The sequence below is a fragment of the Loxodonta africana genome, chromosome 19, assembly GCF_030014295.1.
Source record: "Loxodonta africana isolate mLoxAfr1 chromosome 19, mLoxAfr1.hap2, whole genome shotgun sequence".
Taxonomy (NCBI): Eukaryota; Metazoa; Chordata; class Mammalia; order Proboscidea; family Elephantidae; genus Loxodonta; species Loxodonta africana.
Genome location: NC_087360.1, coordinates 75055653 through 75073060, shown reverse-complemented (window position 1 = coordinate 75073060; position 17408 = coordinate 75055653). Strand labels below are relative to the sequence as shown.

The 17408-nt window shown below is 37.4% G+C and overlaps 1 protein-coding gene across 6 annotated transcripts in view; it reads right to left on the bottom strand.

Moving 5' to 3' along the window:
• TUSC3 (tumor suppressor candidate 3) overlaps positions 1-17408 on the bottom strand; it is a 151272-nt gene that overhangs the window by 69071 nt on the left and 64793 nt on the right. For all 6 annotated transcript variants that reach the window (XM_064272871.1, XM_023551161.2, XM_010592493.3 and 3 more), the window contains exon 5: positions 15696-15836. In XM_064272871.1, the coding sequence (XP_064128941.1) occupies positions 15696-15836 (141 nt within the window). The remainder of the gene's footprint in view (positions 1-15695; positions 15837-17408) is intronic.

Below are 17408 nucleotides of genomic sequence, written 5' to 3'. Positions count from 1 at the left end.
TTAAAAGCCACACTGAGCCTGTACAGATTTATCCTAGGTTAGGATATTTTCCTAAAGTCAGGATTTTATAAAATCTATGCACTTTAAATTTAGAAGTATACAAGAATGTAAGACCAAGGGTAAGCTCAGAGATTAGAGTGATTCACCATCTAAAAATCATTAAAAACATGTAATTGTTGTACGAGAGAAATAAATTCTAGACCTAATTCACAGGAGTATCACACCACTGAATTTACCGAGTATATTAAAGCTGGTTATTTTTGCTATAAAACCAAAACCAAACCCACTGCCATCAAGTCAATCCCAACTCCTAGTGGCCCCACAGGGCAGAGAGAGCAGAACTGCCACATCTTTCTCCAGCAGACTGGTGGGTTTGAACTGCCAACCTTTCAGTTAGCAGCAGAACGGCCTTTTTTTCTGAAGCACCTCTGAATTCAAATTGTTAACCTTTTAGTTTGTAGCCACTTAACCATTTGCAACACCTAATGACTGCTTTGTTCTTAATAACCCGTCACCTTCGAGTAGACTCCCACTCATGGCAACTCTATAGGACAGACTAGAACTGCCCCATAGAGTTTCCAAGGAGTGCCTGTTGGATTCGAACTGCCAATCTTTTGGTTAAAAGCCGCAGCACTTAACCACTACACCATCAGGGTTTCCGTGTTCTCTATAGACACCCCAAAATATCTGAATTCTATTTTGGAGGAACTTAGCCCTTATAGTGGAGCCCGGAGTGGGAAGATTGTAAAGGATGGGAAAAAGTAAAACTTGAAGCATAGAAATCAGTTTGGAGGCTAATGTATAAATACACAAGAAACTACTGTTCTGACCTATGGAAGTAGTAAGAATTAAGAGATGTAGACATACAAGAGAAATATTTAAGAGGTGGAGTCAATAGGCCTTGGGGGAAAAAAAAAAAAGGCTGCCATAGAGTCAATTCCAACTCACAGTGACCCTATGGGACGGAGTAGAACTGCCCCATAGGGTTTCCCAAGGAACACCTGGTGGACTTGAACTGTCGACCTTTTGGTTATCAGACGTAGCTCTTAACCACGGCGCCACCAAGGCTTCCCAATAGGCCTTGGTGATTGGTTTATTGACTGGATATGATGGGAAAATAAAGAATCAAAATTGACTCCCGTGTTTCTGGTATCTGATTTGGGCAACAAAGGTAGTCTTTGTTGCCACCAACAAGATACAGAACAGGGCAGAAGCACAAGAGAGTGAACGGAAGTGGGGCCAAAAGAAACGGAGTTCAGTTCTGAATGGTTTGACTCTAATGTGCTTTCAAAGCATTCCTATCAAAACATCTTTGGGTGGTGAGGCTTCCCAGAGACGTTTTCATATATGATGTAACGACAGAGGTCTGGGTAAAAGCTATAGATTTGAGAGTCCTCAGCACAGAGGTGGTTACTGAGGTCGTGGGAATGGATGAAAACCGCTCAAGAAGAGTAGGTAGGGTGAGAAGAAAAGGCAGCCTAGGGAAGAACCATGATAAATACAGCTAGTTAATGAACACGAGCCTGCAAAGAAAACTAGGACAGAGAAGTCAGAGAATTAAGAAGGAAATTATGAAAGTACTGTACTATAACAAAAGCCAAGGATAGAAGGAATGGTGGTCAGCTACTGTCAAACGCTAGGGAAAGACCTAATACAAAACTGCCAGAAAAGTCTAAGTGTCCCTCTCTCAAATTAATTTAGCTACTCACTTAGGATACCAAAATACTTAAAAGACAAAAACATTTCAAAAATTGTAATGCATGCCCAAGAACCTTTCAAGCTCTTTAAGGCCTACCATTGGTATACTTAAAGTGCTTTGCTTGGCAGTGTATCGTAACAGTTAATAAGAAAGCAGGCTCTTAAGTCAGAACGCTTGGCTTCCGGGCCTGTCTTCAGCATCTGTACCACCCTGGAAAAGCTCACCTCCAGGCTTCAGTTTCCTATCTATAGTACTGGGATAATACTGGTATCAATCCTTTTAAGCTGTGGCGGTTCTAAGTAAATTAATCCATGTAAAAGACTTAAAATTGTATATGATACACAGTATAATCTCAATAAATATTATCTGGAGTCCCTGAGTGGCACAAATGGTTAAGTGCTTCACTACTAACCAGAAAGTTGGTGGTTCGAATGTACTCTGAAGTACCTCAAAGAGGCCTGGCAATCTATTTCCAAAGCATCGGCCACTGAAAACGCTACAGCTCACAGCTCTGCTCCGACACGCATGGTGTTTGCCGTGACTTGGAACTGACTCCACAACAACTTTGTTTTGTTTTGTTTTGGGTATTATTTACTGTTATTCCAAAGCTCTCTGCAATTTGGTCTTACACTTCTAAATAGCACCATGTCCCACCACCCCATAACTGGCACTGCCTGCTCCATGAAGGCCCTCTTCTCAGTTCCCAAAAGCCCCTCCATACCCATGATGGCAACGCCTACATCTCATCAACACTGCTTACTCCTACCTGAGGGTTAGCTCATGAAGTAGTTTCTGTTTACTTATTCATTTGCCAATTATTTACTGAGGATCTACTCTATGATAGCTATTTTACTGGGGATATAACAATAAGATAAAGATGGCTCTGCCCTCAGCTGGAAGTCCTGAATAACTAATGTGTACCCTGAATCATGAAAAATATTTTTCATATTCATTTATTCAACTTGTATTCACTGAGGGTCTACCATATGCTGAAGAATTGTTTTAGAAGCTGGAGATAAAATAATGAGCCAAAATAAAGGGGAAAACTGCCATCATGGAATTTATGTTCTATAGGGGAAAACAGACAATAAAAGAGTTAAAAAATAAATTATATAATGGATGATATGTCCTCTGAAGAAAACTAAAGCAGGAAAGGGGAAATGAAGGGGGGTTGCAATGTTTATTACAGTAGTTAGGAGGGGCCTCCCCAAGAAGATGGGCTGACAGCACAGATCTGGAGGAGGACAGCAAGCCACGTAAATATCTGGGGAAACAGTGTCCCACGCAGGGGGAACAGTCAGTGCAACAGGCCCTACTGAAGGAGAATGTCTGTCTGGCATGCTCTAGATAAAGAAGCCAGTATAGTTGAAGGGCCGTGACTAAGAGGAGGAGAAATAGGTAAGATGGGTGAAATAATTAGGAGACTGATCTCTTATGAGCCATATGGGCTGCAATTTTGAAAACAGACTATAGGGTGGGCAAAGGTGGAACCTAAAACATGGCTAAAAGGCTATTTGAAGACGTGAATTACAAAATAAATAGAGCTTAAACAAAGGCGGTAGGTCTGGTGAGAACTAGAATTGGGACATACTTTGGAGGAAAAGTCAATGGAATTTTCAGAAGGATGAGATGTGGGTATGAGAGAAAAGAAGTGGTAAAGGAAGGCTACAAGGCTTTTTACCTGAACAATAAAGTTGCCCTTAACTAAGAATTCCAAAGGCTATATGAGAATTACATTTGGGGACCAACATGAGGAGCTTCATTTTTATACCTGATATAATTTTGAGATGCCTGATATAATTCCAAACAGAGACACAGCACAGGCAACTGAGTTTATTAGTCTGAAGTTCAGGGGAAGAGCTGGCCCCGGGACAAAATCTGGAAGTCAGTGGTGCTTCTGCAATATTTAAACCCTTAAAACTGGATGAGACCACCAAGGAATTAAATGTACACAGAGTAGAGAAGCAGACCAAGAAGTGAACCCTCCAGTCACTCCAAAATTAAGAGGTGCAGGAGACAAAAATAAAAAGCAAAGGAGATTAAGGAAGAGCAGCTGGAGAAGAAAACAGAATATAGGAAAGTGTTGCACACTGGAAGACAAGTAAAGAAAGTGAATTTGTGGGGATGAAAAGATTAGCTGTGTCAACACTGATGAGAAATCCATAATACTAAGATCTACAACTAAAACTTGAATTTAGCTCCCTGGAAACTACTTGTGCCCTTGACAAGAGCATTTTCAATGGACTAGTGGGGCAAAATCCTTTTTAAAAAGAATGAAACAACATACACAACCATTTCAAGAAGTTTGCTATAAAGAGCGTGACAAAAATAGAATAACACCTGAAAAGGACAGTGGTGTTACATCTCTTTAAGGATGAATCACAGGACGATTGTATTAATACTGGGAATGATTCAATAGTAAGGGAAACCTTAACGACGATATTGGAAGAAGGGAAAATGGTTGGAGTACTGCCACTGAAGAGGTGAGAAGAAATGCTACCTAGTACATGGGCAGGAGGGGGTGCTAGTCTTAGATAAGGGCAGAAACAGTTCAAGTAACGCAGCGATACGCAAGCCCCACACAGTCCGTGCAGAGAATGCAGTGGTGAAAGAGGTTCTGGGCACTTGAAGAGGATAAAAACAAATCTTTATTTTCACTAACCTATAACTAAAGTTCTGCAAATTTTTTTAAAAACTGAAGCTGTCAATGATTCCATTCTATTTGGGTCAACCATCAATGTCCATGGAAGCAGCAGTCAAGACATCAATGATGTACTGCATTGTACAAAACGCCTGTTTAAAGTTTAAAAAGCAACGATGTCATGTTGATGACTGTGTGCCTAACTCAAGCCATGGTCTTTTCAGTCACTTCATATGTATGGGAAAGTTTGATACTGAAAAAGGAAGACTGAAGAAGAACTGATGCATTTGAACTACAGTACTGGTGAAGAATAAATACCAAATATACCGTGGACTGCCAGAAGACCAAACAAATCAGTCTTAGATGAAATACAACCAGGATGTCCCTTAGTGAGGATGACGAGACTTCAGCTTACTTACTTTGGACAAGTCATCAGGAAAGACCAATCTTTAATGGAATGGACTAACACAATAGCCAGAGGGGACCCAGATACACCAGCGATCAGGAGGACGGCGCAGCACCAGGCCACATTTCATTCTGTTATGCATAAGGTCACCAGGAGTCAGAACACACTCCATGGCAACTAGCAACAACAACATAATTAAAATTTATAATTTCCTTCAATTATGAAGGCAGGTGACAGACGACAATAGTATCAGAATTACCTGTGATTCTCTCAGTGAGAGAAATGCAGATATTTTCATATCACAACAGTTACTGTCAAAATCTCAAAACAGTTCATACTCAACAAAATCATCATTAGTTATCAGACCTACGGTTCTTGTGATTTAATACATAAGGAAATATATGTTACTATATCACAAATTTTACTAATATAAGACAAAAATACTCAAGATTCGCTAAAAAATTGAGATCTTAAAATTATATAGCAGTAACAACACTACAGTCTGTTAGAGAATTTTTTTTTTTTTTTTTTTTTAAATCTCACCTAAAACATGATTTACTCAAGAATCCAAGAAATTGTCTCAGGAAATAAAGCCAGGCTTAACCACGGTACACTCTGCTGAGTCATCTGAAGTACTGACAGATGTATTTACAGTACTTGTAATTATTCACATCACTGTGGCACTTTTCACAACAAACAAAATACTGAATGAACGTTAACTTCTAAAATACAAAATAGCTCAGGTTTATTAAAAAAGCTCTTCTCTAAACAAGTGTTAACTGATGTTTTCTTTTTTGTTTTTAACAGCTGAAATGTCCACTTAGTTGCTTTTATTAATCTGGAATTTCAATTGCTGCAGTTCGTTTAATTAGTTTTAACTAAAATATTCATACAAAAAGGGCATGATTCGTAACGGTACCACTCAATGACTTGTCACAAAGTGAACCACCATGTAACTATCACTGAGATCAGGAAACAGAACACTGGCAGAGAGGTAGCAGCCCTTCTTGCCACTTCCTAATCACTACCCAGATTCACTCTGAAGGGGTAACAGTATTTTCTGGAAAATGCTGAATCATAGTGTATGTGTATATTCAGCTTTTTGCAGATAAAACCAAGCACATTTCCAAGAGGCTGGACCAAATTTACACCCCAACCAGCAGTGTACGACAGTTCCACTTGGTTCACAGATTCTTGGTATTACCTATTCGCATGTGTGCGCGCTCATTTTAGCTGCACAGGTAGATACATGCTAGTGTCATATAGTAGAACTAATTTGTATTTTCCTGGTCATCACTGAAGTTGAATACCTTTTCACATATTTAGTGAAATTTCGGCTGTTTTTTGAAGTAGCTGGCAAGTCTTTTGCCTACTTTTATAAAATTCAATTATCTGCTTTTTTCTTAGTGTTCATAAAAGATCGTGATATTTCTGGATATTAAATATACATATGACAAATACCTTTACCTAACAGATGGCCTGCCTTTCTTATTGTTTTCCTAATGGTGCCTTTTGACATGTGGAAGTTCCTATTTTGAATGTTCTTCAGTTTATCAGTTATTTCCTCTATTATGGCTACCACTTCTTATATCCTGTTTTAAGAAATCAGTGTCCATTCTGGAATCATGAAGATATATAGCTATGTTTTCTTCTAAAAGAGTTAATCTTACATTTTACATTTAGATTCTCAATTCATCTTGAGTTAATTTTTTTTTTGTATATAACCAGAGGTATATACATGACCACTTTTGTCATAAACCACATGACTGTATAAGCATCAGTCTATTTCTAGACTACCAACTCCATTTCATTGATCTATATATTTTTGTGAAATAACACAAGTCTTAATTATTGAAGGTCTGTAATAAATCTTGGTATCTCCATCAGTGTTAATTCTTTTTTTATTGTGCTATAGATGAACATTTACTCATTCAACAATTAATACAAATATTGTTTTGTGACATTGGTTTCCACCATTAATTCTTCAATTCTCTAGCATTGTTCCTGTTATTCAATATTGTGTTGACTATTCTATTCTTTGCGCTTTGCCTTTTCATAAGAAATTTAGAATCTTGTTGATTTTAACAACAACAAAAAAAGCTGCTGAGATTTTGTTCCAGGTAAAAATAAACATATTTAAAATGCTGAGTTTTCCAAACTATGAACATGTTACACCCTCTATCTGTTCAGGACTTTTCAAAATTTCTTTCAATAATGTTTGGTGGTTTTCAGTGTATCTTTCGTTAGACTGATTCATAGGCATTTGAGTGTTTTTGATGTTATATGGAAATGGACTATCTTTAAATTTCATTTTTTTTTTTGTTGATGGCATATAGAAATGCAAGCAATTTATGTATATGCACACCCACACATTAATGTGTTGGCCAGGGTCTCCAATACAATATTCAAGAAAACACATCTTGTATGATTCTTTGGAGACCGTGGCTGATGGAGTTAACACGCTTGGCTCCTAAGCAAAAGGTTGAAAGTTCAAGTATACCCACAAGTGCCTCAAAACAAAATCCTGGGGATCTACTTCCAAAAAATCAGCCTTTGAAAACCCTTTGGAGCACAGTTCTACTCTGACACACGAGGTCAAAAGCTTTAGTTTTCTTCTGCAAAACACAAAGTTTGATTTTGTTACGACACCCTTAACTAGTTGAGTGGTAAACAAGCTGTTAACGGATAAGAGAATTTAAATGCTCGCTGTCCAGAAAAAATTCTAAATATATTCTATAATTCCACTGTATATTCCATGTCTTAAAATACAATAATGTTATTGAATTATAAATATTTTAATGATGTATTTCTTCTTAATAAACAAATGTTGTAAATGATCAGAGTAACATCAGACAAGCAGACACTATTAATTTCCTACTATCCACAAATGGTTTATAACAAATTTTTTGAAGCTCGGTCTCATGGTTATGTTATATAAAACCATCACTGTTTCACCTCACTCAACCTATATACTGAATTTGTAAGAAACAAAGGTGGGGAGTACCTTTAGGGGCACTTCAGCTATCAAGAAACCCCCCTTAAGACTTAAGACTTAATTGAATGTAAAGCAATTACACATCAACGATGGCTATTTCAACATTTATAATCACCACTGAGTTGGACTAACAAGATTCGCAATGGCACAGAGTGCCGAAGCTCAGCAGTTACTCCATGTACTCGGTCTCCACAGCAAGGCTTATTTAATTGTGGCTATCTGTAATAAAATGGCACTGGGTTCTATCTATAATAAGCAAAAGATTCAGGCAACTGCATTCAAACGCTAAAAAAATTCCACATACAAATAGTTTTAAAGTGTTTCTTGAGTTCCTGGGGCCATTGCCTCCTCTCTCTACAGAGCTAGATTCATTCAGTATGCTCTAAATTAAACACGTGAGTTCATTTCATTACACTGTCGCCACAACTACTAATGCAAACAAAAATGGCTACATATGAAAATCACCTATTTGCAAATAGACGTACCTGTCTTCAAAAGACCAAATGATTCAATTGCCTGGTAAAAAAATTATTTAGGGTCACCATAAATAGGAGTTACTTCACTGAAAAAAATATTGTCAGCAATTACTTCTCATTTTTAAGGAGAACAAAATAATAAACCACAGAGACGGTATCTATAGGATATTAAAAAGCTATATAATTTTACTGAAATAAATTTGGAAGAAAAAAGCTCTTTCGACTGTTTGTTGAAATGAGAAGTCTTGTAGTTTAGAATCGTCCCAATACATACATTTTTACTGATAAACCGCACTGTGTACCAAAGAACCTTCTGTGAATGCGAAAATTTTGTACTAATCTTCAGTTTATAGGTTTTTCATAAAACTTAAGTAATTAAACTGATATAACTTCGTTGAGACAGAAGAAACATTAGGGTGTGTGAATCGTCCTACAATGCAGACCATCAGTGTTAAAAGGCAGAAAACAGCTTATATCCTACTGTGATTTACTGTGATAATAAAGTCTGGGTTATTAGATTTTCTAATGATGTTTTATCTTTCATGTCTTTAATAGCAGATTTTAGGATGTTCTCCTTTATGTTTGAGATGGATGTTACTACTCACCACACTAGTATTTTCTGGTCTGAAATGACAGCCATCTATGCAGACCTTCAAGTTGCCCTGAAGATATGCATTATGGGCCACAAAATATACTATTTTAATTCATTTTGATAATTCCAAGTCAACACTGCTATATATCTATCCTGTACTGCCTGTAATTACAGATCAGCGTGGTTCAATAATTTATTCGACCATTCTGCTTTAATGCATCATAAAGAAGTCACGGTGGATGCTTACTGTCCCTCATCCTGCGTGATTGGGTGTGGGTGGGGACGGGGGGGAATATGAAACCAGGGCCAACCAATAACGCATATTCGGTTTCTTCAACAGTCACTGGAGCCCAGGTAGTGCAGTGGTTAAGAGCTCAGCTGCTAAGCAAAGGCTGGCAGTTCGTATCTCTGGGGCACTTCTACTTTGTCTTGGAGGGTCACTGTGAGTCAGAATCAACTCAGCATCGACAGGTTTAATTTTTTGGTTAATCAATGACCAGCATCAATAAGTAGCAGTTATCAAGATTTTTTACCTTAGAAAGGAAGAGATCAGAGTGATTTAGTTATGAGTACTCCTTTACCTTTTTTTTTTAAATCGTTTTTTAAGCTCTGACTTGGAAGCTCAAACATCTATGCATGTTGTATCACAGGCATACTTAGTGCCTTTATGTCAGGAAGTTGCAAATCTCTACCCCATACTCTAATGCCCTATGAACACCTTCCTCTCCCCAGCATGCACTTTATTCTTTTCCTACTAATGCATCACAGAGAGTAACGCCATGAATGGAAAAAAAAATCACCAGCCTTAGGACACAGTCAGCTGTGAGCTAAAGGCTCCTAAATTCTATGTACGTCCCTTGGGAAGTACTTTCAAAAAGGTTTCATGTCAAAAAGACACAACTGCTACTTGTGCGTAGGCTTAGTCTACACTAAGTCAGAATGGGGACAGAGATTCTGTGCCAGGCTATTTTTTTCATTAATCTTCCTTTTGCATAACTTTTTTTTTTTATTACTGACGTGGTTTGCTGTTGTATATTTCATCGATCTTTTTCAGGGTTTTCCTTTTACTGTGCAATCCAAGGCTTTCATCAGTTCCTAGGAATCATGACAGTATCTTATCAAAAATTAAAAAAAAAAACAAAACTATATAGTTACACTTCCAAAGAAAAATGGAATTTTAGTTGTTTTAGGCAGATAAAATGTTTGAGAATCTGAATAAATAAATCAACATTTTGGATACCTTCTTAACTTTTTAAGGAAATCTCAAGTAACAGGACAAGAAGGACTAGAAACGAACAAACTGGTTTTTCACTTAAAAACAGTCTTTCTTTATAAACAAACCAAGACTGGGTAGTGACGTGGGGACAGAAAACGGTATTAAAAAAAAAGTAGTGACGTGGGGACAGAAAACGGTACAGGGGATTCAAATTGTGTATCTGACCACGTTGTTTAAAGAACTTCCATGGGCCATCGACAGACAATAAAGACTAGCACAAATTCAGATAGCTCCATATTAATGAGAAGAACACAGAGAGATGCAGAAACATGCTTCAGGATTACCCTGTTGTTTTATTTTCTAATTCAACATCTATCATCCGAGTAGAATTTTAAAACCTGCTACCTGAAAGCGTGACTATTTCCTGCAGCCTGTTACTGACTTCTAAAAGGCTGTCCATGGGGAGCAGGCGTGCTGGCCAAGATCCTACAGGACGCGTCTGTGAATGTTAGAGTGTCTAACATGCCGATGCCAATGCCAAGTTAGTTAGCTTTCAAGAATCCAAAGTACAAAGAACAAAAAAATAAAGCACAGAAGTTTGCTAAAAAAAAAAAGATAAATCTGCAAGATTTAGCCAAGGGTGTAAGAAAACTGATCTGTTGAAGTAGTTAACGTTTATGTACCATATGAACGTTCTTAGTCATTTATTTGTAGTCATAATAACCCACTGCATCCACTGAGGTAAACATCCGACAAACGCGATACGCGCCCAGATTTAGGGAGGCCCAGATTTGTGCACGGTTCCTTTGCAGTCAGACGCGTGTGGGACCAAACACCAGTTCAATCACTTTCCAGCTCTGTGAGCTTCTGCAAATTGAGTTTCTGAACCTTGGTTACATTGCCTGTAAACGTGGATTACACAAATCCTTTTGCACAGTTTTGTAAAGAACATGTTTATAAAACATACCCTGAAGAAGGAAGAGACTCAATAAACAGCAATGCTGATTATTACTGGCTTACAAGAGAGTAATTCGGGAGCTCTTCTTCAAGACAGAATAATGAAAGGTACGTTAACGTCATGTGAGTCTAATTCAGAGAGGAGATTACACCATAGGTCACATTAGTTTTCTGGTCAACTGAAGCATTCGACGACAATATCTGGCATGGTATCAATGTTTGCACAGTGAAATAGTTTTAATTTTCCAATAACACGTTGAAAGAAGTACACTAAAAAAAGAAGTACATCCAGATAGTATGTTTCAAAATTTACTGTTAGTAAAGTTAAATTACTGAATGAAGCAACTTGAAAATTAGCCTGCGCAAATCCAAGGAACACTTTCGAACTTAATGACAAAGATGATTAAGATCACCCACATGATCCATGAGATATTTTTATAGTTAATGAATCCATTTTAATCAATTATCAAAAGTGGGGAAATAATATTAAGAAACATTCCTCAAAAAGTCTTACCTTCCTTACACTTTAAACACCCAAATTTATATATTATCTACCACAAAGCCAGAGTTTCTACTTGAATTTCCAGACTCTTTTTTTTTTAGGTATTACTGCAGAAGATGGAAGCTCTTGGTGGCAACTACTGCCGTGGGCTTCTCCTTTGTCTGTCCTGCCTCTTACATTCAGTCATAAAAACCCACTGCCGTCAAGTCGATTCTGACTCATAGCGACCCCATAGGACAGAGCAGAACTGCCCCATAGAGTTTCCAGGAGCACTTGGCGGATTCGAACTGCCGACCTCTTGGTCAGCAGCTGTAGCACTTAACCACTACGCCACCAGGGTTTCCACACTCAGTCATAAAGACCACTAATTCTTTGGTGAAAATAAAACAGGAAGAATAAAGGGCTGTCAGAAGATGGCAAAGGGAACAGGCTAACAGTTAACTGAGCCATACATACCCATTGCCCATGGTCGTCTGGTCAACTTCGAATATACACATGTATCTAAATCTGTACCTCATCCTCCAGACTTGAATGGAGCCGGGAATGGAACCTGGATGATTTCATCCCCGGGAACCCCGTCTGAAGTCCCCATCACCTCTGACCTCAGTGGTATCTACAAACATTTCTGCTTGTGCTCAGAAATGGCTTAGATTTTATGTGTCCTATACATCTTGCTCCCTGCATGACCTGAATGTATGATAAAATAACACTCTAAGTATATGAAAAGTGCTTTGCTTTGTGTTTTGTTTTCTACGTCATTTTTCTTTGTTTGGAGGAGTACCTCCTATTTTAAACGGGACCACACTGCCTGATTCATGAATCTTTGTTAAAACCAAATAAACTCCTTAAATTTAAACTTAACTTTACTAGAATTTTTCTTTTAATTGCGAAATTATTTAGTATACAAAAGTCCTAATGATTTTTAGATACCCACTTTGAATTTAGGAAAGCCTCTGAAGTCTAACATTTGTTCTACTATTAGTTCTCTACAGATTGCCCTGAATATTCCATGTAGAAAATCGTATCATAGGCAGATCATACCATATGTAAATGATCATACGTTACCGCCTTTGTAATTTGTATTCCCTGCATTACTTATTCTGGTCTTATGCCTTGGCTAAGACCGCTAGAGTAGGTGATTGTGGCCAACATTCTAAATTTTCAGTGCTAAGTATATTTGACAGCCACATGGTGGAACAGATACTCTTTAAGGAAGTTCACTTGCACTTATAGTACGCTGATATTTAAAAAAACGTGAATGATGAATTTTAACTAATTTCTATGGCATCTAGTGTCATAGTCATGTAACATTTCCTCTTTACACCATTAATGTGATGGTTTATATTCACTTATACTTATCCTAATGCTAAACCATCCCTATAACCTTGGGACAAACATTATTTTTTTCTTACATACACTGCTAAATTCAGTTTGGCAATACACCTTTTCTTCAAATTTTTGCTTCCATGTTCATAAACAAGATTTGCTAGGTGCCATATCACTTCCTTTTATTTTCTGGCCATTTCTTCTCTCAATTCTCATATTTGGGCCTTGAGATCTTTCTTGATAGCTGTAAACATTTCACTATTCATGGAAGAATATTTTTACAATTTTCATCAACTTTGTGGCAACTTTTTCTGGTAAGTTTTCTTTATCTGTAGGAATATGCTGCTCTTGTTCACAAATTATTTTCTTACAGTAGCTGTGTGTCGTTCTTAGGTGCCGTTGAGTCAGTTTTGATTCATAGCGAGAGGCCCTATGTACAACAGAACGAAATACTGCCCAGTCCTGCACCATCCTCATAATCATTGCTATGCTTGAGCCCGCTGTTGAAGCCACTGTGTCAATCCATCTCTTTGAGGTTCTTCCTCTTTTCTGCTGACCCTCTACTTTACCAAGCATGATGTCCCTCTCCAGGGATCGGTCACTCCTGATAACACATCCTAAGTACTTGAGACTAAGTCTTGACATCCTCACTTCTTAGGACCATTCTGGCTGTACTTCTTCCGAAATGGATTTGTTTGTTCTTCTGGCAGTCCATAGTATATTCAATACTCTTTGCCAACTCCGTAATTCAACACAATAGTAGCTATGTGCAGATAGCTAAAACCTTTTTTGGCTCCTGTACTCATTGCTCATACTTAAAATCAGGTCCATTTTTCCTGGACTATTTTTTTTTTTTTTTATTAGCAAAGAGACTGACTGTTAAGGGTCAAGAGTAGATTTCACATCTCTAGTCATTCTTTTTAGTTGATACAGAAACTTTCTTTAAAATATAACACCTCCATGTAAGCCATCCCACCTTTTTCTCACAGAACTTAACCCAGTTGAGGTGGGCTTCTACCACAAAATCTTCAGTCCTCTGATTTTGTTGTGAGGCACTACCACCAAGAGATGCAATCACTACCTTCCAAAGTAAGCCACTCCTATTAGTGACTTAATCTTTGTATTTTCTGAGTCCTGCCACCTCTAGGCTTCTCAGCACTGTCTGGCCATGCTTTGCCATCTCGCTAGGTAACACTAGGCCTGTTGGCATTCCCTGCTCTTCTCAGTGACAAAGGTCCCTTCCAAAAGGGAGCTCCTTACACTGGCTCTGCTGGTTTCAGCTGCTGCCGGCGAAATTTGCAGGAGTAAATTTCGGAGTATGTCATTTTCTTGTCTTCCAGTTATTTGGAAATTAACTTTGCAGTGGTTTTGCAGTTGTTCTTTGCCTTGTTCTTAATTTCCGAGAGGAAAATTTCAGAACTAAAGTAGTTCTGAAAGCCTGCTTTGAACCATGCTCCGAAGAAAAACTTTAATATGAAGGATACAATAACCTCGTAAACCAAGTTGAGGGAGTTTTCTCCTTTATTATTTCCTGAAAGAGCCTAACACAGGGATAATCCCTTCGTGAACATTTGTTTAAAGATGACTCAAAGAACTATTGGGTCTGTTTACTTTCTTAAGGATGACCTGAAATTTGTGACTATATTTATTAAATGTGTACCGGTTTAATACGGTTCTTCGTAGTTCTTCTTGAAATAATTTTTGTTATATTTTTCAAGACACCTGTTCTTTATATACATATTTTTAGATTGTTAACATACGACATTCTTTGAATCTTGAAGACTGTTTGTAGAGGTATGTGTATTTTTTATTTTAATCTTATTTGTGATTTCTCTTTTTTTCCCCTTCGTTGGCCTTACTAATTATGCATATTCTATTACTGATTTCATGGAGGTGGCTTTTTATAAAGCACCCTCTATTTCATTAAAATATTTTTCATCCTTAATTTTATATTTTATTATTTTATATTATCTTAAATGGAACTCCGTGTTTTTAATAAACGCATTTATGCACCTATGACTGCCTGAAAGCCTAGCTATGCACTTTAGCAGTATCTCAGAAGCTGTAATACATTCTACTTTCATTGATGTTTGAGCTCTGTGCACGTCACAATTTCCATTGTTTACTTTTTATTATACTTTTAGTTCCTAGTTATTTAGAAGTGCTTTTTTAGCTTACAAATGTGGTTTTGTTTTTCATTCATGTATTGTATTGCTAATTTCTAAATTAACTACATTAATAACACAAAATATAATACAGAATCTATATATCAATTGTTGAAATTTGTGTACCTTTTCTTCATGACGAATTTCATGATCAATTTTGTAAACACTCCATATGTGCTTGAAAAAATACATAATATTTATTTGTTTAGTGTAAAGACATGCCAACATATAAAAGATGTAACTTCACGATGTTCATTTCCTTAGTATTTTTTTGGTCTTCTCTACTGATCAGTTGCGGATAGAGGTGTACTCCATAATGGTTGCTGACTCTTTCAATTTCTACTTGTAATACTCTCAATTTTCGCTTAATATATTTCAAACCAAGTTTCTTAGATGCACAGTATGTTTTTTAGTAACCTGAACCACTACATCATAACTCTTTATCTCTCTAACAACTTTCATTTTGTCTTAAATTCTATTTGCTGCTCATTCACATGGCCTCACCAGGCTTGGTGCACGATCAGTGCTATACGGTCTCCTGGAGGGAGTTGCAGTCGAGAAACCAAACTGTATCTTCTAAGTCCTAAAGAGTTAATTCTTCCCATTAGGACTTGATTTCTACTATAGTAAAGTTCTGGCTCATTGTCTTAATATTATCAACATATACTCTTCTATGAAACGTAAGAAACATGAGACAAAAAGTCCAATGTCACGACATACCAGAGACACCATGGCCCAACCAGTCTTGTTATAGATGAACTCCAGGTTATTCCTTCTTAAGTAGAGCAAACCTCCAACAAGAGACACTAGCAAGGCCAAAGCAATGGTGCCAGAGTAGTTGGGTGGTCTGAAGACCCGAACCTACAAAATACAAAGAAAATATTTTTAGTACAAGAAAAATAGTATTAAATTTTTCCCTTGATCATATTCTAGTTCTTCCATTCTTCAATACAAAGAACTCAGAATTGTGACATCCTACTTTTCATACCTGGCACTAACACTTCTTTATTCTAAAAGTTGTTAAAAAGCCTTAACACACGATGGCTTTCCTACATGCTACAACATGGATACACCTTGAAAGCATTATGCTGAGTGAAGAAGCTAGTTATAAAAAGACCACATGTTATATGCTTCCATTCTTATGAAACGTCCAGAATAGGTGAATCTATACAAAGTAAATTAGTGGTTGCTTTGAGCTGGAGGCAGATACAGTGTGATATTAGGGTGATAGCTAAAGGGTACAGGGCTTTTTTCTGAGGTGGTGGAAATACTCTAAAATTGACCGGGACAATGGTTACACACATATGTTATATAGTAAAAACCAATGAACTGTACAATTTAAATGGGTGAATGGTTTAGTATGTGAATTATATCTCAATATATATAATTAAGATATAATTATAGTTGTTAAAAAAGAAAATATCCTTTGTAAAAAGACTGCTCTTCATTTAAGTGAATACTTTAGCACGTGCAAACCCTTCTTATATAGCTCAACCCAGAGCTGTTCTGGTTCAAGCATGGAACATGGGATAAACTAGAAAATGGTAGGGGTAAGAGAGGGGTGCAATATTTGTATTATTTCATATTCGAACATTTATTTTAAAGGCTACTTTTAAAAGGTAGATCTAACTGGTGAGAGCTTTTATAAAAGATGTACAGAACTTGGTCTTTAATAAGGTCTCCCACCAAAAGAAACTAGGACTCTTGGGGGAATGACAACTTAAGGGCTGGGACAGGGTAAATACAAGACAGGGCTGGGATACATTCTTATGCCAGAAAGCAAGAAAATTCATTAAAAAGTGATGGAGGTATGTCACAAGGACAAAGGAGCCAGCATGAAGGGGCTCCTACTGGCCAAATCTAGAATCATTTCAGCACTAAAATGACTAAGTATAGTAATGAATTATAAACCAATGAAAAGATGAACTTCATGAGTCAATACTGTGTGTGTGTGTGTGTTTGTGTGTGTCTGTGTGTAAGAAAGAGAGGGAGAAGGGAAGGGGTCTTGCTCACAGTAGAATGCTGAAGGCCACAGAGAAATGCAGGGGATGCGAGGACTGGATTATCATCCATTTTCACCCATCATGGCAAAGACTGCATTAGGTAAGCATCATCAATGGGTGGCAAATTTAGGGGAAGATTTTCACGAGGAGTGGGATACTTGCATGATGTTATGGTGTCTCCACACCAACGCCTTACAAGGAGGAAAAACAACAATAATTATACAAGGGAGAAGCAGGGGTAACACCTTGATCAGACAGTCAAAATTACCATCACCAATGCGGAAAAAACGGACAACATCTGACTCTAAATGTGAGAAGCACAAAGCAGGACCTGTACAGTATTCTGGCCAAGAATGCGTTAGTGAGTCCAATCATGAGTAAACATCATGCAAACCAAATGAGGAACATTTTATTTAAAATTGAGGAAAAT